The sequence below is a fragment of the Oryzias latipes genome, chromosome 5 (assembly GCF_002234675.1).
Source record: "Oryzias latipes chromosome 5, ASM223467v1".
Classification (NCBI taxonomy): Eukaryota; Metazoa; Chordata; class Actinopteri; order Beloniformes; family Adrianichthyidae; genus Oryzias; species Oryzias latipes.
In genome coordinates, this window is record NC_019863.2 from 8949169 (window position 1) to 8970532 (window position 21364).

The 21364-nt window shown below is 38.3% G+C and overlaps 2 protein-coding genes across 4 annotated transcripts in view; both read left to right on the forward strand.

The window, feature by feature from the left end:
* Window positions 1-540: 540 nt before the first annotated feature.
* On the forward strand, window positions 541-12873 carry park7 (Parkinsonism associated deglycase). Of its 2 annotated transcripts, none has more exons than NM_001104721.1 (6): window positions 541-697; window positions 1132-1233; window positions 6188-6247; window positions 7713-7782; window positions 12048-12134; window positions 12449-12713. In NM_001104721.1, the coding sequence occupies exons 1-6, from the start codon at window positions 608-610 to the stop codon at window positions 12607-12609; spliced, it is 570 nt and encodes a 189-aa protein (NP_001098191.1). In that variant the 5' UTR covers window positions 541-607; the 3' UTR covers window positions 12610-12713. The 2 variants fall into 2 exon arrangements, with proteins under 2 accessions (NP_001098191.1, XP_011473046.1); XM_011474744.3 differs by having other exon boundaries at window positions 665-759; window positions 12449-12873.
* Window positions 12874-13084: 211 nt separating this feature from the next.
* kcnab2 (potassium voltage-gated channel subfamily A regulatory beta subunit 2) overlaps window positions 13085-21364 on the forward strand; it is a 95037-nt gene continuing 86757 nt past the window's right edge. For both annotated transcript variants that reach the window (XM_011474830.3, XM_011474832.3), the window contains exon 1: window positions 13085-13194. The gene's annotated coding sequence lies outside the window, so the exon portion shown is untranslated. The remainder of the gene's footprint in view (window positions 13195-21364) is intronic.

The following is a 21364-nucleotide window of genomic DNA, read 5'->3' on the forward strand; positions in this document are numbered from 1 at the left end:
CTTACATTGGCGCATTCTCCCTACCATGACAAAGGTGGATAAAGGTGGAAAGATTTCATGTAATCCGTGGACACCAGTGAAGATCACAAATCATTGAAGAAAAAAGCTTCAGCACACTGTCTAGTGGGTCTAGATGACCCAACTCCAAATGTTAAAGTGCCTTGGATAGCACAAGGGTTACTCAAATCGGCCTATCCCAATGTTATTATCTTTTTTTCCAAATGAAATGAATCAAGTATAATTGATGCTGAAAAATACTATTTGGATTGGAACATGGTAGGTTTATTTTACTAAAATGTAAAAACGACCAATGCATCTTATCTCTGAGTCACACTGGGTGCATTTTTGGCTAAAGATTCCCTGGATCGATTTTAAATCAGTGAATTAGATCGTTCAAAATAAACCAAAATCGATACGAATCATGTCGTCAAATTATTATGAGATTGATCTGTTAAAATCGCCACAAAACATGGGATCTAGTGAAGGGGGATAAAAGAACGATATCTGGCAACCCAAGTGCAGTCAAGCTCCATGCTTCTCGCTGCGTGAAACAGCACAGGCGTTGCAGCGCATTTTCAGCTGTAAAAGCAAAACTGTTCGAACAGAAATGGCCGGAAAAAGAGCTTTAGTAATTCTGTCTAAAGGCGCAGAGGAGATGGAAACTGTTATTCCTGTGGACGTCATGCGCAGAGCGGGGGTTTGTACTCGTTAGCAGGACTGACGCAGATGCTAGGAGTTGTTGTTAGCAACTTTAATCAAGTTAGTTACAATTTTTACAACGAACTCTGCGAGTTGATTTGTATTATTCGAACATCAACGGCCGTTAATATAAATATGAATTGTCCTAATAATTATAGCTAGGTATGTGGAGGTTATTAAAGCTAAAGTTATATTAATGAATGCTAACATCGTACAGCTGCAGATTGAAAATAAAAAAATAAAAATAAAACTTCTATAAGAATTTCTAGTGAGTCCAAAAAAGGTTGCTTTTCTTTTTGTCTCTTGGTGGTGCTAACTTTAGACGGAATGTCAGGCTAAATGTCAAAGTCCACGGTCACTTTAAGTTTAAGTCGACGCAATTTCATTCCCTTTCAAAATAAGAGTGTCAGTGCATTTCTCTGTTGTTGGTAGATCGCTGTGACTGTAGCGGGTCTGACCGGAAAAGAGCCCGTCCAGTGCAGCAGAAACGTGGTCATCTGTCCCGATACTAGCTTGGAAGAGGCCAGCAAACAGGTGAGTCTCTGCATCTCACATCATCAGGCAAAGTGATGGCAATTGCGACGGATTAAGCAAATAATGGTTCCTAATAGCATTTATAGGTCATATATTCACAGTATTACAGAATAACTAAGATAACTTTTTGTTTTAAAACAAATGTTTTTAGCCAACCCATATCTGTGGAAATGCAGCGTTGTTCACACAACTGATGTAGTGATATTTTAAAAATAAGAAAAATGCAATTCAATAAGGGATATAATCAAAAGTTACATTACAGTGCCATTCATCTTTTTACTATTTGGAAATGAAAAAAGTTTAAAAAATATAATAGTTTTTTTTTTTATTGTGAAAAGATGCATCTGCACCATTTACTGTCAACATTCTGCACATAAAAATATTTATAATCGTGATATAACCCTTGAATTATCCTCAAATATTACTCACGCATATTCACCCTTGGGGTCAATTGGACCCCAGGGATATTTGCCTTCAGAAAATCCTTTACATAAAATTGTTAACCAAGTTTTTGGTGTGTCAGGCACATTGTTTATTTGTTGAATACATAAATAACCCCTTGATAATGAAACAGATCAGTGGGTTGACCTGTTCTCTAGCGCCACCATCAGGCCAAACTTTTAAATGATAATGAATGTATCTTGAAAGGTTTTCAGACAAATCTTCTCCAAATTAACGACAACAGTAATGACCACAAAGTTTGAACCCTATTGGTTTTGGTGATTACATGACCTTTGCTGTAACGCCACCATCAGGTTGAACTTTAGTTAGTCTATCTTGAAAAATGTTCATCCAAATCTTTTCTAATTTGGGTGCACATTCATGACTCTTACAGAATAAAGCATATTGGTTGATGTTGGTGACCCCCTCTACCTTTATGAACATATTTATTTACTTATTTTTGTCTCCTTTTTTGTGGCATATTTGTGGTTAATCACTATAAAGTCTCACTTACCCCTCCTCTCTTGTTATCCGGGCTTGGGACCGGCAGAGTTAAGAGTTTTTATTTTCTTTTTTTAATGTTTTTGTGTGAAACAGAAAATCATAATGAGAACACAAGTGAGATAGTCAGAACATGGAACAGTTCTTTATGTCCAGAGTCGAGCTTTTAGTCTGCACTACTGTACACAGGATGTGCAGAGAGTTTGTGCATGCTCCTTGCAGACATATTTCTTGCTAAGAGTGCGTCCCACCAAACACACAGTCAGCCATGTTGAAGACAAAGTCATTATTCGAGCTCTATGAAAGTGACCTTCAAGTGCTACAGTTCAACATTATATTTATGTAACAGAAAGTATATAACCATCACTTGAAAATATTTTACATGAGATAATAATTTTAGAGGAGAGGCATGTGTAGTTGGAAAGACTTTGATGTGATCGACTCACATTGGCTTCCTCATTTTGGCAGGAGTTCACACCAAACCACGAGAAATATCAAAGTTCTCGTGGGAATAGTTGTTTTCTCCACCCCCCTGTTATGTACCAACTCAAAAGTATCAACTCTGCACCTGAAGGTGTGGGGATGTTAGGTCACACACTAGGGTTGGGCGATGTCCCGTAAATTGGCCGTTGACGATGTTTGCTGTCAACCATCGGGATGGACGATGACATCGCCTGGGGGGGGGTATTTTTACATTTTTCGTTCTTATATAACTGCTATTCGTTATTTTGCTTTTTTCATTTTATTTCCCAACTAATGACTAATCCGCGATGATCCAGTATAAACTGAGGGAAGTGACTTTAACAAAAAAAGTAACAAACAAAGTAGAAAAGAAGTGTAGTCTGCTCCCGCACTTAACTAGCGAAGTGGACCGGCGGAGTGCGGATTTACAGCTTTGTGTTTGATGGGAAGGGGGGGGGGGGGGGGGGGGGGGAGGTACATGAGCGGTATATGTGGGAGATTTAAGACTGCGATCCGTCCCGCAGCTCTAGGGGTACAAGCAACCGAAATCAGAACCGGGTCTAAAAGTGTGTGTCTGAGCACAGCTCGGATCGTCAGCACACACACAGCGCTGTGGGGCTGTGTGAGCTCCAAAGCAGAAATGTCGCTCAGTCCTTAGAAAACATTCAAACAATCACGTGGATTTGTGTTTCCAGTCGTGTCCCGACTAAATAAAGGCTGATGTTATTCACAGCATGCAGCGCCACCCAAAGCTAATGTTGTTAGCCCGTGTTAGCATACTGCTAATCCTGGCTCCGTTCAGAAAAAGCACTGACCACACGGATTAAAATTCAAATGATGAGCGAACAGGTGTTTGATAATAACCGTAACATTATTAAAAGCACGTTTAGAAGATCATCTCGTATTTTACCGAGCTGACATGTCAATGTATATAGCCGCTCGGCGCTGTTTAACATTGTTTTGTATTGAATTGTTACATTCAATAAAGTTTGAAAAAAAAAGCCGCTCAGCGGAATTTATATTCTTCCGGTTTCCAAACCCTACTGCGCATGTGCGAATGATTTATTCCGAGCGAAAGTGTGACCTTAGTGAACGTTTTTATATTCTGAAAACATTTTTCTGGGCCCATCTACACGGTTGGATTCTAATCCGACCATTGATCCCCTCAAGATATTTTGTACATGTAACCGCGGTTTATGGTGTTGACTCGCAACGTGGCGGGGGCGTGGCATCACGATGGTGGTCTCTCCATCGGGATGTCAGTCAGCCATCACGATGGACGATGATATCGTCCATCGGCACAACCCTATCACACACAGACAAGTTTTACACAGGTAAAACAGCCTGGGGTCAAATTGACCCCAGAGGAACACCAATGTATGCAATATTTGTTTAGCACATTGAAAAAAAATATCATGATCATTTTATGTTTGATCAGTTGTCCCCATCAAATTAGGAAAAGTCATGAAATATGAAGTAAAAAGAAAAAGGTTAACTATTATTTTTTTAATGACAAACATTGAATTGGGGTCAAATCAACCCCAAGGATAATAGGAGGGTTAAGTATTTAATGAAAGCAAAGCAAAACATGGGATGTTATGAGGGAAACTCTGCGATTAAAAACTGAATAGTCTACTTAATATTCCATTTATGTCATGACATTGTGTGAGGTAATGGTGTGTATAGTAACACTTTTTAAGAAGAGGATTTAGAAATCTAAAGTACACTCTAAATATCACCTTGTTACTTGCAACCTTTTTGGAGAACCACCGGTCTATGAATTGCATTTTCAGTAGATGTTCTTTATTTACATTTATTTGAAGAGCACCAATTTCCATGTAAAACTATCCAAATCGCATTTTTTAAAATGCTAATCCTTCCAGCAATGGCACAAAACTGTATATACAAATGCATGGAAATGCTGAAGGATGCAAGGATGTCTCCTCTGTCATGTGTGCCTTTGCAGGCTCGAACTGCTGCTGTTGCACCTCTCAGTCATTTACTGCTGCGATAAACTGAAGGATGCAATTAGAAGTGCAGTGTCATACCTGCAAGCTTTATTTCTGTTTCTATTTTCAACACACATTGTGTTCTGTCTTTCACAACAGACAGCTTTAGGCTGGTTTGTCTTTTCGGCATAATTATTCCTACAAAGGTGAAGGAAAGAACACATGGACTGGTCTAGAGTGAAATGCGAGGAAGAACACAAAGAAGTCTATCTCGTGGTCAGGACTCGAGTTTTTTTTTCTTACAACTCATGTTCATGAGCAAGTATAGTCAAATCTCAGTTTAATACATTAAAACCCACAAAATTATAATGTGCAATAAAATTAATTTGTTCAGTGGTTAAAATATACACAACCAATGCAATCTTAACAAATGACTAAATGCATTTTAATTACCTAAATAATTGATGCCATCGCTGCTTCATTATGAAAAAATAATTCTGATTTGCAGAAAGAAAAGAGGTTTAAATGTTAGAAATGAACATTGTAATTTATAGGGGTGCAGAGGAATGTGGCACATATTGACATTAAACTGTTAAGACTTATAGGAGTGGCTTGTGTTTAAATATTTAAATCCAAAGATTGATGATTGCATCAATTCTACGGCTGGGCTACTTAATATTAACTTAATAATATAGTTATTTTCACGTCAGGTGATAAAGATATGTCACAATATAATCCAAAAAACTGTTTTTTGTCAAAGTTGAACTCTGTTCATAAGAAAAATGTGTAATCATCAGCAGGTTGTTTAGATTTAATTCCTATCAACAGATGCACTGAAGGAACATGAACAAAGATAAAGTTTTCAAGTTTCAAAAGAGAACATAAATAAAACAGAATGCTGAACTGATTGATCTGTTCCATTTATAAAGAAAACATTCATTCTACAAATAAATTCTAAGGTTTTCAAGTTTTACATAAGAAGCATAAAATTGACAATGGACATCCTGTGAATAAGCTAGGAGCCGGGCCCGAATTTAGGCATGGGCAAGGAATCCCCCCCCAAATGCCAGGAGTCTAGGAAAATGTGCCCCCTATGAGATCGCCACTGACTGTCTTTTTAGAAGAACTTTCCATCCCATAACAGCCTCTGGTCGGCGTTCACAGCTTAGGACACGCCCCCTCCGCGTGCTCACGCTGCTCTCTTCCTCCTATCCGCTCGCTCTACCTGACGGTGTTAAAGGCACCACGACAATCTTAGAACATGATGGTTATTTTAGAAAACCACAGAGAGCCGCTTTTGCCGACCCCTTGCCCCAACCACTAACCCTAAAGCTCTTTTCTGTTTGCTCAGCTGCTGGAAGGAATAAGTTCCAAAAAATGAAAAATTCAGCAACAGTAAAAGCATTAATATTATAAATATGTAAATGAAAAAAAGGGTCACAAGACTACTTGAAATAGGTTCAATTTTGTTGAAATATATGGTTTCCCTTTTATTGTTGAACACTAAGTTATAGTTAAAGTTTAATGTCATATCTGTAATTTGAACTTGTGTAATATTTGACATTCTGGTTGTAATGATGAATATTGTGGATTGTCTTTAGGGTCCCTATGATGTGGTGCTGTTGCCAGGAGGAATGCCGGGGGCCCAAAACTTAGCAGAGGTGATTCATGATTCATGATAACAGTTGGGTTTTTTACATAGTGAAGGTTTGTAGACTATCTTCTATACCAGCATCTTTCAGGTCTAAAAGACCCAAAATGTCTATTGTTAAAATAAAAAGACGGTAAGAAAAAATTGAGTTTCTCTGTTAAGAGGCAATTTCCTTTTATTGTTTTAAATGAATAGATTGTATCCATTTAGGTAAAATATTTGGACATCATTGTATCACCACAGAGTTGGTTGAATCTTTTAGGTATCGATTCGTGTATCGAGATGCATATCGACTCATTTGAGAGGGAAAGCTACACACCCCTATTAAACATGGAGGAAACCAAACTGTACAGTGCTCCTTACATTCACTTCTTATTTTACTACAACAAAGTTTGCGTATCAAAGTACAGCGTTCCCTTGTTTATCACGGGGGTTACATTGTAAAAATAACCTGCGATTGGTAAAATCCACAAAGTACATTTATAGATATTTTAAGGCTGTAGAATCCCTCACTGCACACTTTAACACTTTTCTCAGACAGACATGAACATTTTCAAACCTTTCTCTCTTGTTAAAACTTTCAAAGTTCAAACCTTCACCGAAAATTAGCCATTATTATGGATTGAAAACTCAGATCTGTTGGCAATTGAATATGTATGCAAATGGAATACATGCAATAAAGGAGACGCAGCAGACAAATCAGTGAAATAGTGAGACTGCGACAGGTGAACCACAATATCGTGAAGGGCCACTGTATAACGAACAGTTCTGAAACATGTTATCATTGTTTTAGAGTTCTGTCGTGCAGATCTTTTAAACTTTTATCCAAACTCCCTAGCCACTCCTTGTCTTTTTCTTAGTCTGAATACATTTGTGCCATTGAAGTTGGAAGTTAAATCACGTCATGTTTTGAAACATTTTCTTGAATTTGAATTGACTCAATCCTTGTAATTTCATATTACAAACATCTTTTTAGGAAATTTTAGACATTGTTATGTACTATGTCTTTGGTCATTCAGATTTATTTGCCAGTCTCTGAAATTCCTAAACAGCTGCGTCTTGCCCAGAGCATGATGGGTAAAGGCCTCTATGTGACTATGGAAAGCATTATTGGTAATGTAGATTGGTGGGACTGCAAGAAAATAAACATGGTCAATACAAAAATGCATCAGTATGTTAATAATATATTGCCTGTTCATTATTAATGTATCTAGTCCATCATAGAGCCCATTAGTCTCTCTGTGTTCCAGCGCTGCCGTAGAAATTGTCTTTTAGGATTATAAATTACAAGTAAAAGTAAGCAATAATCTTACATAACTACTGTAGTCAGAAACGGCTCTGAATGCAATGAAACCTGTTATTATTTTAATAGATGTGTTTAAAACACTCCCTGCTTGTTGTTGTGGTGTAGTAAACATAAACCTAGTAGAGTGCGAATGACTCACTGTGCATCTGCTTTCCACCTTCTCCTGCAGTCCCCTGCTGTGAAGGAGGTGTTAAAGGATCAAGATGGTAGAAAAGGCCTGATTGCAGCCATCTGTGCAGGTACTGCTTCAGAAAACAAACCAGTGGTAATTATGTGGGGCTCACCTCTTCATTATTTTTATTATTATAACAATTGCTGTTCCTTTAGGCATACAAGGGATTCAGGTTTAAAAGAAATGTGCAAAATTTAAAAAATAATCAAAGTTTTTATAGTTGCGTTGACAACGGAAGTTGTGTGGCATAAACTAACTTAACAGATTCCAATAGAAAACCTCCAAAATCACAAGTTAAAGTAGAAATTTTGGATAAATGAAGGTGCTTATTTCAACGATTTAAAGACCCACTACAATAAAAATTGTGGTTTTTACGTTTTTAAAATGTCCTTGTGGCATTTTTTGATTATGGAGTAAATAAATAAAGAAAATTAAGCTTAAAATACAAAAAAATGCAGTTTGAAAAAGAGCGTATTTGTTTTTTTCATTCATCTTCTTGACCGTTTATTCCCTTTCGGGGTCACGGGGTTGCCGGAGCCTATCCCGGCCACTTGGGCGTAGGCAAGGGATGCCCTGGACTGGTCGCCAGTCTGTCGCAGGGTGGAATGTCCTCAATCACACATCCATTCGCTCTCACACTCACACCTATGGACAATTTAGAGTTGCCAATCAACCTATGAAGCATGTTTTTGGACACTGGGAGGAAGCCGGAGACCCCGGAGAAAACCCACGCATGCACGGGGAGAACATGCAAACTCCACACAGAAAGGTCCCCCATTGATGTTGTGTTTTTCATGTCCCCCAGCTGGGACTTGAACCGGGGGCCTTCTTGCTGTGATGCAAGAGCGCTAACCACTGCGCCACCGTGCAGCCCTATTAGCGTATTTGTGACACATAAAATACACTGGGCGGGCCACAAACTTCCTGCTCCGCTCCATTCTGATGCATCCACTTTCAGACAAATAGATCCATGCACGTCTTTGTTTTCATCGTCTGAGCTGGAATCTGGCTCAAAACTGTACTGCTGGATAGCTCCAATATCGCCTGTGATTTTCTGTTGCATTGGTGATGTTAGTTTGGGAGTGTGAGATAACAGGAAAGTGTGTAAATGGAGAGCTCTCACTTATGGGAAAAGGAGCAGGGTTTGCTCCATGCCAACGGTCTCACCCGTAAACTCGAAGGTGAATTTCTGATGAACTCCTGTCGCTCTGAAGACGCAATGTTCTAGAAAACGACCCAGGTTTTTTGATTTTGGCTAAAAACTGCATATTTATAAGGGAAAGACCACTGGAAAATGCTTTCACAATAGATCAACAGATGATCAGAGTGAGACTTTAAACATATTCAGAAGGATGTTTGTATGATACTGTGTAAGAAGTCATCACAAGAGCAAATGTAGAGATTTTGGCATTAATCTGCGTAACCACACAAGAGCTAAAGGTATGAAGAGTTTGATGACAAAAGAAAAAAACAGACATTTGATAAATGGCCCTCTGTTACAATTGATGCCAAATAATACAGGAACTGTAAAATAAAGAGGAGATGTTTGTTCAGGAAAATGCATTGAGGCAGTGTGATTCATAGGCTTGGATGGTTGCAAATGGCAGTGGAGCTCTGTGGTGAAGGGGGTATTTTGGAGAGGCAGCCAGTGAACTGTGAAAAGTGCAGCTTTTACAGGGCCTGTTGGGATTGGAAAGTTGACTTGACAATGTTTCAGCACAAGTTTAAAACTCCCCCATGCACCTTTTATTAGGTTTCATGTATGAATGGATAACTGATGATTGTATTGTTGTTGTGTATTATTCTTATTTGATTGCTTGAAATAAACCATTTCAAATCAAATTAAATCAAAATGTCATATTTTAATATGGGTTTGGGTATTTTTTTTTGGTTCATTGGGAACTATTATTAGTCCAAAGAGTTTAAGGAATGCCTCTTACTTGATTGAAATAAATCATACGCCGTCAGATTTCAAAGTTGATTAAAATGTGGTCATTTTCAAATATTTTACATAAAAAACCCTTGTTCCAAAACTACTGAGAAAACTCACAAGTAGTTTGATTTACTTGTTTGCTTGTAGGTTAGGGGTAAAAAAAAAAGATTGAATGATTTAAAAAAAACATCGATCTTTAGCTTTAATTAATTAAATCAATTGAACAATTTTACTTTAAAGTCATTCTTACTTTTTGTGGGGGGTAAAAAAAATCCTTAGTTCATTTTCTATGATAAAAATTATGATTTTTGTTGATGAAACTTCCACTTTTATGAAGTCCACATCCGTGGTTTTTTGAAAGTTGGTTTTCATCATCAAATAAAAATGGGTTTATATAGAGATTTAGGGGAAGAAAATGTATTGAATCAAAATTTGAATCAATTTAGTGTTTTGGCAGCCGTTGATCGTAACAACGTTTAAGTATTATTACATAAGTAACAGCGTTATAAGTTAAGTAACTGAGTAATTTAAATAATTACTTTTATCCCGGCTGCCACGCTGTTTTAGTCACTTCGTATAGATTGTAGTGCGTTACCTTTTAGTTAATTGATTTGGTTTAAACTTTTTTTCTTTCCCTGAGCGTCTTCTGTGTCACGCGACGGGGGTTGTCCTACTCGAGATCACGATTGGAAAGGGATTCAGGTGGGCGGGGGCACACTGAAGCGCTCCAAGATGTGATTGAGCAGCGCAGCCAGCAGGATCAAATCAACAGGACGTGTCAGCATTTTGAGGCTGGAAATATTACGTTTACTTTCTTTAATTAAAACAAGAGGAACAGATGTTTGTCAAATTCATGCTGTGTATCGGAACAAAGACATTTACCGACGTCCATCTGAAGCCATTTAAATTTAATGAACCACTGAGCCTCAAACTTGTATTTTTTCATCTCACAACCCACCGAGTGTGTGCTCCGGTGACAAAGCAGAACCGTTAACCTTATTGCAAAGTACCCTATGTGGTGGAAATCATGCTTCCACTGATCACTGTTGACTCAGACATTCGGAGATCTGAGCAAAGCCGAAGATGTAAAACGTCCATAAAGTAGATTAATGATGAAAGTGCAGCTAAAGACATCATTTCAGGGGATACTTGAAATATGTTAGAAACATTCTCTTTTATTATCATGCAACATTTGGTTTTGCCTTTATGTAAAATTAATATTTAGATTTATAGTTTTCTTGCTGCAGTTTTGAAGTGTGATATTTCTGACTGACAATGTTAACGTTTAGGTTAAGATTTAGATATTGTTATTTTATTGTTATTAATTATTCCTGTTGCTTTCCATTGTTCCCCTCTATTTCTAAAAAGGAAATTATTTTGTTTATTTAAAAAAAATTGGATACCAGTAACTAAAAGAAGTTGATACTTCAAACCTTTATGTTCAGTTTTTGAAGTTAATATCATTGATTTTTCTATATAGCTTTTTGAGTGTTTTTGTGTGATACTTCAAAATTTTCTTTAGAGTTCTATACTTCAATTCCCTCGCTCTCTGATAATTTAACAGAATTTCATTGGTAGAAGTATACCAGGATACAAGAAGTGTCAATTTCACTAAATTATTGAACTTAAGTTATTAGTTGTTTGTTAGCAGCTGAGGAAAAATATATATTTTTTTAGCCATTTTAAATTATTTTTAAAATGTAGTAACTGAGTTACTAACTCAAATACTTTTTGGGTTGATGTAACTAGTAACTATAACTAATTACTTTTTCAAAGTAAGATTCCCAAAGCTGGCCCTAATGAGCAAAGACGGGACAGAGAAAGAATTTTTAGAAGATACGGAAGGGGATAAATCCAGCAAAGCGGATTGAAAAGTCTCCTAAAAATGTCTGAAAACTGCAAAACACTATGCCAAATTATAAACAGTGTTAACTTCTCCATTTTAATAAAAGTTCTATTTTATTCATTTCTCCTTCATTGTACTTGAGCTGTATCTGAATGTCTTCTATGAGACATGGCGTCTTTTGAGTTGGGACTCGTCTCAGGAGTAGTTTGGACTTTCGGTCTGCTGCCCTGAGTGTGAACAGGAAAGCAGCCAAAGCAGCACGATCAATAGTTTTCTATTAACTGTTTTTGTTTGGATGAGCTCACTGCACTGCTTAGACATGGACAAAGTTAATGCGGCAACCCCACCCTTTTTTGTTGCTTTTTTCTTTCAATAAGCTCTTCAATAATAAAATTCTTGCCTTTTCCTGCTTGAAAATTTGAAGGTTTTTAATCCCAGGTTGCTGCATTTTGCTTTTTTTGGGAGGAAACGGAACTCTCTCAATGCTTTTTTAAATATTACTTTTCAGCAGGAAGCTGTCACATGAGACTTGAACAGTTTTGCACTTTTGCAGGCCCTACCGCTCTTTTAGCCCATGGCATTGGCTTCGGCAGCACAGTCACAACGCATCCTGCCATGAAGGAGAAAATGATGGCTGGAGGTAAGAAGTTGGTGATTTCTAATCTGCTGCTGTCATTTCAGCTAAGAAACGTGTAATTGTTTTTAAACAGCAGCAGATGGTGCTGTACTGGCTGCTCCTTTATCTATAGTCTTCCTGCAATGAGAGCACACCACTCAGAGGTTAAAGCAGTTGCAGGAATTTAATAGAACACGCTAGAACTGGGTCAATTGAAATGACAACAGATAATCCGTTCCTGAAGCACGTTGATGGGCAGCATGTGCGATTTCTTAGCTGCTGTTTGAAACTCCTGTATGGTCATTAACCAAATCTTTCTTTTTTTTTTTTTTTTTTAGATCACTATAAATATTCAGAAGCTCGAGTACAGAAGGATGGACATTACATCACCAGCCGTGGACCAGGAACCAGTTTTGAATTTGCCCTGACAATCGTAGAAGAACTTATGGGGGCCGATGTTGCAACTCAAGTCAAGGCTCCTCTTATTTTGAAGGACTAAATGTTTCCACTGTCACCTAAAAAAAGAGGCCTTGCCTCAGTAATAACTATTAAATTCCTTAAACTGTGTTTCACATAAAACAGTAAATATATTTTTCAGCCCAACTAAGATTCTGAGTGTTCTTCCTGTGTCATAGATGCTTACAAATGCTTTCAAAACGGAAATAACACTAAAATGCATTCAAGAGCTTTTCAAGCAGTCAACATGCTCAGCGTATTTCGACAGTTTAATGTTTTTCAAACTAGAAATAAAAGTTGAAAGTGATGGATCTTTGTAGTGTTACTTGTACTGTAGGTCACTGACGTGTTTTCGCATGCCTGCGGCGGTTGTTGAGACCTAAATATAGACGGCATATTGTGTTTTAACGGGGTTACAATTCAGAAGGCGGGAAGCAGAAACCGAATGGATTGACGGTTCAGCTGACCAATCAAATCCCCCAGCTTGGCTGCAGTTGTGGCTCAACCGACGAATGGCACGCGGCCGGTGGGCGGGGCTTTGGAGTCAGCGCATGGTAGCTGTTTCAGAGCAACACAATCCGGAGGGTCTTCATCTCAGTCAAGAAGGAAGAGAAGCGTTTTGACGAAGGTAAGAGCAGTAGGTTTCGGAAATACTTTGGTTATTTGGGGTTTTGTCAACGAGTAATACTCACCCGAGGGGCTTTAAACGGCAAGGATGGTCCCTTAAAAATTTCATTCATTCATTGTGCGCAACGAAATCACATAAATAGCCACTAAAGGTGTGTAGAGTTTAAAATTAGGTAAGATTGTTAAGCTACAGCCGAAACAAGCAGCTGTCTGTTACAACAGTAAGTGTGTGTTTGCCACTAGGACTCATTGTACTCGCCGTGATTAGCCTGCTAAGTGTTCAAATAGGTGAACATCAAGTTCGCTGCAGTTCTTGTATAATGGGTTGAATTCAGCTTTTTTTTTTTTTTTTTTTAAACTGGCCCGGTGGGGGAGCGGTGGCGGCATTACGCGCTCTGATGTGCTGAGACTAAACGCACAAGATTGAGTCCTCACGCCGGGAGATGGCTCTGCAGAGATGGGAGCCGACATGAGACGTCGGTCTGAGGAGCCGTCCGTCCTCAGCAGCCACCGTAGTCAGCCTGAGCCGCAGAAGCTGCGTTGTGGAGCTGATGGGAGTGCGGCAGAGGCCAGCTTCAGTCCATCAGACCGAGCGAGGCATCCCCGCCGCCGCCGCCGCGAGGAAACCAGCTAGAAAAAACCTTCCGCTCTAATATAGGACCATGTTCAAAACGCAAAACTGCTGCCTTTTAAAGAATAAAAAAAAGACTTTTGCCTGCTAAAAAGGACAAGTCAAGATGCTATCTTAGTTGTCTCGTTTTACAATGGGAGGAAATGCAACCCTAGTTTTTACCTAACAGCATTTTCAGAGTGAGAAAGTGCCTGACAGTACTGCCGGACTGCAGGCATTGTTTGCAAAGCATGCAAAAGTCAGAGGTCATGATTAGAGAGCAAGTCAAATGGCTTTTTAACACATCATTATGCAGTCTGACGTTCCCTGTTACACACTTTATTTGCATTTTTTTTAATTGATCAAACTCAAGAAGGCGAACTCGGTGTATTGATTATATGTCTATATATGAATACAAAAAAAAATCAATACCCTTGCCATAAAACGGTCTTCAATATTTCATTTAATGCTGTTGCTGGTATGTAAAAGCAACATCAGCCCATTAAGTGCCTCAGCTAAAGAACCAATATTTGCCTCTCCCTGGAGGACAAATGCTCTTCTGCCTGGACAGTTTCTTGACAGTACTACACAGTCCCAAACATGCAATATTTGATATTTGTATATTTCCTGATAAATAACATTTTGCACTGTTGCACATAGCATGTTAGAATTATTCTGCTTGAGCAGCTGTACAGTAAAGAGCTTGAGGCTTGACTCCCTATTTCTGGATGGGGCAGAGCGGGGTAGGGTAAGGCTGTAGTCTCTGTGACTGAGTCATTGGTTTAGCTAATGATGCAATTAGAATGCTTCACATTGCATCTACTGATTAGACCATAGGGTTCTCCATAGAATGTCACTGCAGTAGTACTTGTACCATTTGGCTTAAAAGGACCTACCGGTATATCTACTCATAAGGAAACGGTCATGCTTTGAGGACAAAACCTACTTTTAAACCTTTATTTTTTCCCCAAATGCGTTTAAAAAGCATTTGAAATGATGTCATACGAATTTTTGAGGATTCCATTGAATCTTGCAAGGGAATTTTGCAAGAATGTAGTTATAAACTAAGGAAAAGGAAACTAAGCTGTTTATTAACATTGTTGAAGCCAAACTATTGGCACGAAACACAGCTCAGCCCTAAAGCAGCAAGATTTTTTTCTTTTTTGGACAAATGTATCCAAATTGTCTCTAAGTTGGAACTAAAAAAAAGTTTTATAATTGTTTAATGTACAATACAAAACATTACCACAGTTCTTGAATAATACATTATAAGGGTCTAACCATTCATTTTAGCGATTTAATTCATTTCATATGTCGTTGCTGGTCCAATTTATAGTCAATAATGGTTCAATTTTAATGATCCAATTCGATCTGATTCACTGACCTAAAATCGATCCAGGACATCTTTAGCCAAAAGTTCAACCAGTGTGACTTGCATACTGAACAGCACAGGTGAAGTTTTCCTTGTATTTTTTTGCAAGATAATCAAATGTAAATCACATATATGTACAAGTAAACAAGAATTTCTGGAAAATCCATTCACATTTTCGTTTCATGAAGTTCAGCCCACTGTTGTTTTTACACATCAAAATAATACAAAGGGAACATGTGTGTTGTCCGCTGTGATGTTTTACGTTATAGTTAAAAACCTACCATGTCCAAATCCAAATGGTATCTGCCAATAACAAGATAATCAATTTATTCCTTTTTGAAATGATATTGTTATTGTATAGTTGGTCGATTCGATTAAATTCGAATAAGAACTTGCTTCAGATAGGAATCGTAGATCGTAGGAATATGAATTGATTCATTGATTAAGTTGATCAATTTTTACACCCCTGATACATTTATTTACTAATTTTAGTTGTGATTTTTCCTCCTCAAAAAAAATTCAGGTTTGATACCCTCTACTTTCATTGAAGACGAAATATAACTATATTTTAAGAGGAAAAAAACTGAAGAATTGAATTATCGTTGGTACTCAAGTCTTTTCCTGAAAACGTAGCTAATACCTCAGCCACAACTGTCCTTATGGGTGGATACAAGTTGTCTGCACTCCAGAAATAGGCCAACCTGTACGGACGTTATAGACTTTTGTGGCCCGCAGGAAATTTCAAGGTAGTAGACGACTTGGTGAGCCTATTGGACGAAAATATTCTTGCACTTCTTTTTTTTTTTTTTTTTTTTTGCTAGAGGCATGCTGCGAGTGACACGTTCTGGTGAGTGCCTAAACAACTCGCCAGGGTAAATAAGGGGGAAGCAGGCGTGTCGTACAGAATTGTATTTTTTTTTCCAACCCCATGAACATTGCGCACTGCTCAAGGGGCCTGTTAGTGATGTTCAAGTGATAAGTGTGTGCTGGTTGCGTGTTCCGTGCTTGCAGCCTGACTGTTAGAAATTAGGCAGTTAGAGTGTAGTTTGTGTGGACATCCCATGGGCGTTCTGCAAGCACTTATGTGTCATCTGCACACCCTGTGCTTATGGCGTTTGTGCACAGTCAACAAGAAGTCAATGTTTGCACCTCACTAATGGCTAGAATGCGGCGATAGGGCACCGTACGACAGCATCACCCTTATGTCAAAAGTGGGTGAAACTTACATTATCCTTACAGATACTTCACGATGCATTTACCACATGCACCATCATTGTATGTTCCATTTTCAGGACGTCCATTAAGGTGGCAGCATGAACCACAAGGTAACTGTAAGACACTCCTGCGCTCCCTTTAAGACTCCAGTCTACCGCCATTTATGGCCTCGGTCAACTCCCGTAAAGGTGCATGTAACTAAGACTAAACTATCTTCACTTTATGCTAAGTATAAAGTTGCATTACTGGACTGGTCTAATCTAATGTACTGAAAATTATGCTGAAGATCTGCTTCACTTATATATTTGGTGTTCGGAATAGACATGCTTTTATTATTGGTAAATGTAAGGAAACCCTTGAACAAAAGCTAATATTGTTGCAGTATTACATATATATATATATATATATATATATATATATATATATATATATATATATATACATTTGAAAAGGCGTGCTGAAAAATCTGACATTTTTGCATTTTTTAACTGTAATCTACCAAGTTAGGGGTTTAATGAGAAATGTGTATTTGTCTTGGCTTTGCTGGCTCTCAAGCTGCATATTTTAAAATTTAATGCCCACAAAAAGGATTACCACTCCAACAATTAACCCTTTACAGATTTAAACATATTTTTTCCCTAATATTGCTGTACAAATACAAACGGATGACCTGAGCTCTTATTTTATTTTGCTTCAATAATTAGATTTTGCTGCTTTTTCATTGGAATCTTGGTCACCTCTAATTTAGCTCTCTGTCCTGCATAAATCCCAAAAGGCCAGATTTATTTTAAACTTGTCCTCTGTGGTTCTTCAGACAGAAATGTCAGTCAGAAAATACACACAGTACAAGACGTCCCCTGTAAATAACCAGACAAATATTTCATAGAATAGCTGCATCTTTGTACCACCATTGCAGATTGCCCTATTGTAGCTGTGGGTCTGTTGCATGTAGTTTGAAACAAACTATGACTAGGAAGTAAAAAAAGAGGAAGCAAATTGGCTAGTCCTGCTCATTTTCCGACTATTAGATGTTGATAAGCGGCTTCATGTTCTTACCAAAGCATGATCACAGGCCAAATATTTTTGATGTTTTTCTAAATTGGGCTGGGTTGTTTCCACTTGTAATGCATGAAGTGTTCTCTTATTCTCTTTGGAAGACTACTTGCTGACTCTTTGGTTAGCTAGACATCCCGTTCTCATTCACACTTCAGGTGAGATGCACCAAGGTTAATATTTTCCAAGACCCTCCTTTTCATGTTAACAGGGATTTTCCTGTTTGGTCCAGGTTTGAGTTTACTGAGCAAAGATGGTACGTTCAGGGAAAGTAAAGTGCAGCGATCAGTTCTAGCTATTCCAGTTGAGTAAGTTTATGACTAAGTATTTGCCACACCTCTATATTTTTTTTTCTACAAGTTGTCCCGCTCAAAAGATAAGATAGTTCTGTAATGTTCATTATAGATACACTTCAACAGTGAGAAACTGGATGTAATAAAAACAAAATGCCAAGAAATCACCTTGTAGAATTAGTTTGTATGTTGGTGCAGAAAATAAGTATTTGGTCAATGACAAAAAATGGCTTAAATACTTTGTACTTTTAATTGGCAATGACAAAGGTCAAGCGTTTCTTGTTGGCCAGACATTTGACACACAACTGCTGTTATTTTGGTCCGTTCTCCCATGAAGATCTTCTAAAGGGCTGTAATAATTTGCTGCTGTTGATGAGCTACGGACCACGTTTGCTTGCTATGCCGGCACCCGGGCAGCTGGCTGGCCAGAATGGAAAGGCAGCCAGCCCAGGCCTCCTCAATCTTATGATAGTTGTCTTATTTTCATCAATATAATAATAAAAATATCCCTTACTTTGATTCTTGTTTTTATTTTTCCCCTCTTGAACTAATGTGGGCCACAGAGACACAGTAGTAGTGGCAGAAAGATGTTTTTGCAGCGAGAGACAGAAAACGTCATGAACCCAGACATGGAGACGTAATTACCGATGGTTTTCTAGAACTTCTTCAAATACATAAATCCAATCTAAATAAATCCGATCGAACACAGACAGAAATTTGAATGTATTTGCTATAAATCATGGTTTTATTTATATCCATGTTTTTGAATGACTTATCTTGCGATTTGGTTTGTGTTTATTGGCATAATTTTGATTTAATGGAAACAGTGTTATTGCGAAATTGTATTTTTTTTCCGACTTTTCTAGAATTTTGATTGCGTTTTGTGCATTTGTGTAATGGAAACACAGACTGTTTTCAGTTTCTTATTGAAACAGTCAATAACGCGGGCCCGGGAAAATTGTACAAGCCGTTGAGGGAGAACCATTTGAACATTTGAATCTGCTAACGGGAATTTTGCATTTGTTAACCTTTATTCTCATTTTAATAGTTCTCCTGGTTCATCCATGTTGAGCCCGAAACACACGGGAAAACCTTTTTTCTTTTTTTTAAAGCTTTTAAAAGAATTGCAAAATAAGAAGGAAAAGACCTTTTCAGATGGCATGGATGAAGTCTGCTGCCATTTGCTACCCAAAATCTGTCTGAAGCATCTGCTTTGTCAGTTAATAACTTGCGATAAAGAAAAAATGTCCATTAATTTTAAGAGTCAATCGCCATCTGTGCTTAATTTGGTCCGGATCGAATCCTGCGCTTAGTCTGTATTCAGATTGCCGTCTACTGGAGATTTCTGTTTTGAACTAAAACCTGTAAACAAAACCATGTGACTAAAGATCGCTTCAATCATTGTCCAGAAATTATGAGGGTGGGGCAAAGACCAGGGTCCGCTTGGGTAAATCCAGACTTTAAATTTGTTCCGGATTATCGGGGGAAATGAACTCTGGCTCACTTTAAGCGAACCAAATGTGTCCAGCCTGAATACACCCTAAGGCATTGTACGAATATGTTATCCTGTCCCTTTTGCAGAAAAGCAGCCTCAAAGCATGATGTTTCCACCCCCATGCCTCATGGGAGATATGATGTTGTCGGGATCCAGAATTCTTCTTGTCCAAAACACGGCGAATGGGGTTTATACCAAATAGTTCATTTGGATCTCACTTATAAAATTCAAAAACTACACAATAAGAAGACACCAATCTTTGTGAGGAGATGGTTTTGTCGTTTGTATAATTATTATTTTTGTATCGGTACATAATTAGAACAGATGAGACGTTTTATTATGAAAACAGAAAGCAGTGACAATCGTGTTTTATGCTTGGCTGTAAACCGTGTTATGGGAGGGGGAGCATGACATTTCTAAAGTGCGGCTGGCTTAACTACGATTGAGCAAACAGCCGCCCCTTCTCCGTGGGTAGCGCTCTAGGACCGTGTGCTTCTGGACAACGTTGCTGCCTTAGTGGGCCCAGATCCCCCAGGTGAGAACTGCGGAGCCAGCAGGCATCGTGGCAGGGGTCAGATGGGGCGTCTCCGTTCCTCTCCCGAGGAGGCACGTGGGCGACTCAGGCCTCAATAAATGCTGCTGCGAGGCGGAGTGGTCCTCCGCTGGGGACTTGGCGGGCAGTACAGGTATCGGCTTTCCGATGGCAGAAAGAATTTGCGCTCAGTGTATTTAAACATGCATATGCAGTGACGCATGTATCAGAGAATGTTTGATTGGCCGTTCTGCATGACAATCAAGTCATGTACTTCTCGATGAGGATGACGATACAGTGACGTATTTTAAAAAAATATATTTAAATTTTCTGTTTATTTATCTTTGATGATATACCCACATGTCCTTCGACGTAATGAGAACCCCTGATATACAGTACATGATCTCTGGCAAGCTTTAGCCGAGCTTGGTCAAGTGCAGACTTAAGCAGGTGGACCTTTGGAGCTCTGCATGATTTTAGTCCCAGATTATGTCGTTTGCTACTAATAGTAACTTTTATACTGTTTGTTGACCAGTCCCCCTGTGTAGTTCTAGGCGGGTTCCTCGCCATTCTCAAGATTCTTTGTCCCCCATCAAGTGAGATCTCACATGGAGCTCTAAGGTGGAGGGAGGTTGTCAGAGATCATTTATTTCTTCCCTTTTCTAAATATTGCTCCAACAGTTGATCTCTTCTCACCAAGCTTATAATTTGAAAAAATTGCTATAAAGCAAAAATATCAAAAATCAGGATTAGCAAGAACATGTTATAAATGTAACAGAGCAAGAATGGTGACTCTGACATATGACAATTGAGTAATAGCTGTTTATTTCCCAATAGAAGTCTATGGGATTTTGGCTTCTTGGAACCATTAAGTGCTTCCTATATGAAACGCAAGGGAAGATGCGGTCATCAGTCTAGTCTAGTCTAGTCAGATACAGTCAATTGGGTGAACAGATGTATTTTATACAGAAAACCACTTCAAACAGGTGCTATTAATACAGGTAACAAGCAGAGGGTAGGGCAAAAGAAGTAACAGGTGGACACAATTTTTGCTTGTTTCTAGAAGCTAAACATTCCCATTCTAAACATTATACAAATAATTTTTTTTTTAAAATCATACAAGGGGATTTCTTGGATTTTTTTTTCTGACTGTCATTTGTTGAATGATAATGAACATTAGGACCTGTCTTTTCTAGTAGGTGGGACAACCTGTAGAATCAGTGATTGTTTTTAAAGTGATTTGCTTCTTTGTTGTAACAATCACAAAAAAAGAGGCTTATTACAAGATGAGCCCAGGTGTTCTCCAACTCTATAAATATGTCAGAGCTTAAAATTTGGTTCTTTTTTTAAGTCACTATTTAAATAGTGGAATCATTGGTTCATTTAATGTACTTTCCTTATATGTTATGTTCCTGTCTGATGTGATTTTCCTGTACGCTGCAGAAGCGCTACCTCAAACAACACCGTGGGTTAAGGGGCCTATACCATACAAAATCTAATTTTTGAGCTTTGAGCTCAAGCTGTATTTTGATACGTTTCTGAGTATTCCTCTAAAAACCTGCACTCTGAGCATCAGCTCCTCCCAACCCACGAAAACGAGC

Coding starts and splice junctions, on each gene's coding strand:
- park7 (NM_001104721.1), top strand. CDS start 608: ATGGCCGGAAAAAGAGCTTTAGTAATTCTGTCTAAAGGCGCAGAGGAG. Junction 6,248..7,712: donor GGGCCCAAAACTTAGCAGAG/GTGATTCATGAT, acceptor CTTCTCCTGCAG/TCCCCTGCTGTGAAGGAGGT. Junction 12,135..12,448: donor GGAGAAAATGATGGCTGGAG/GTAAGAAGTTGG, acceptor TTTTTTTTTTAG/ATCACTATAAATATTCAGAA.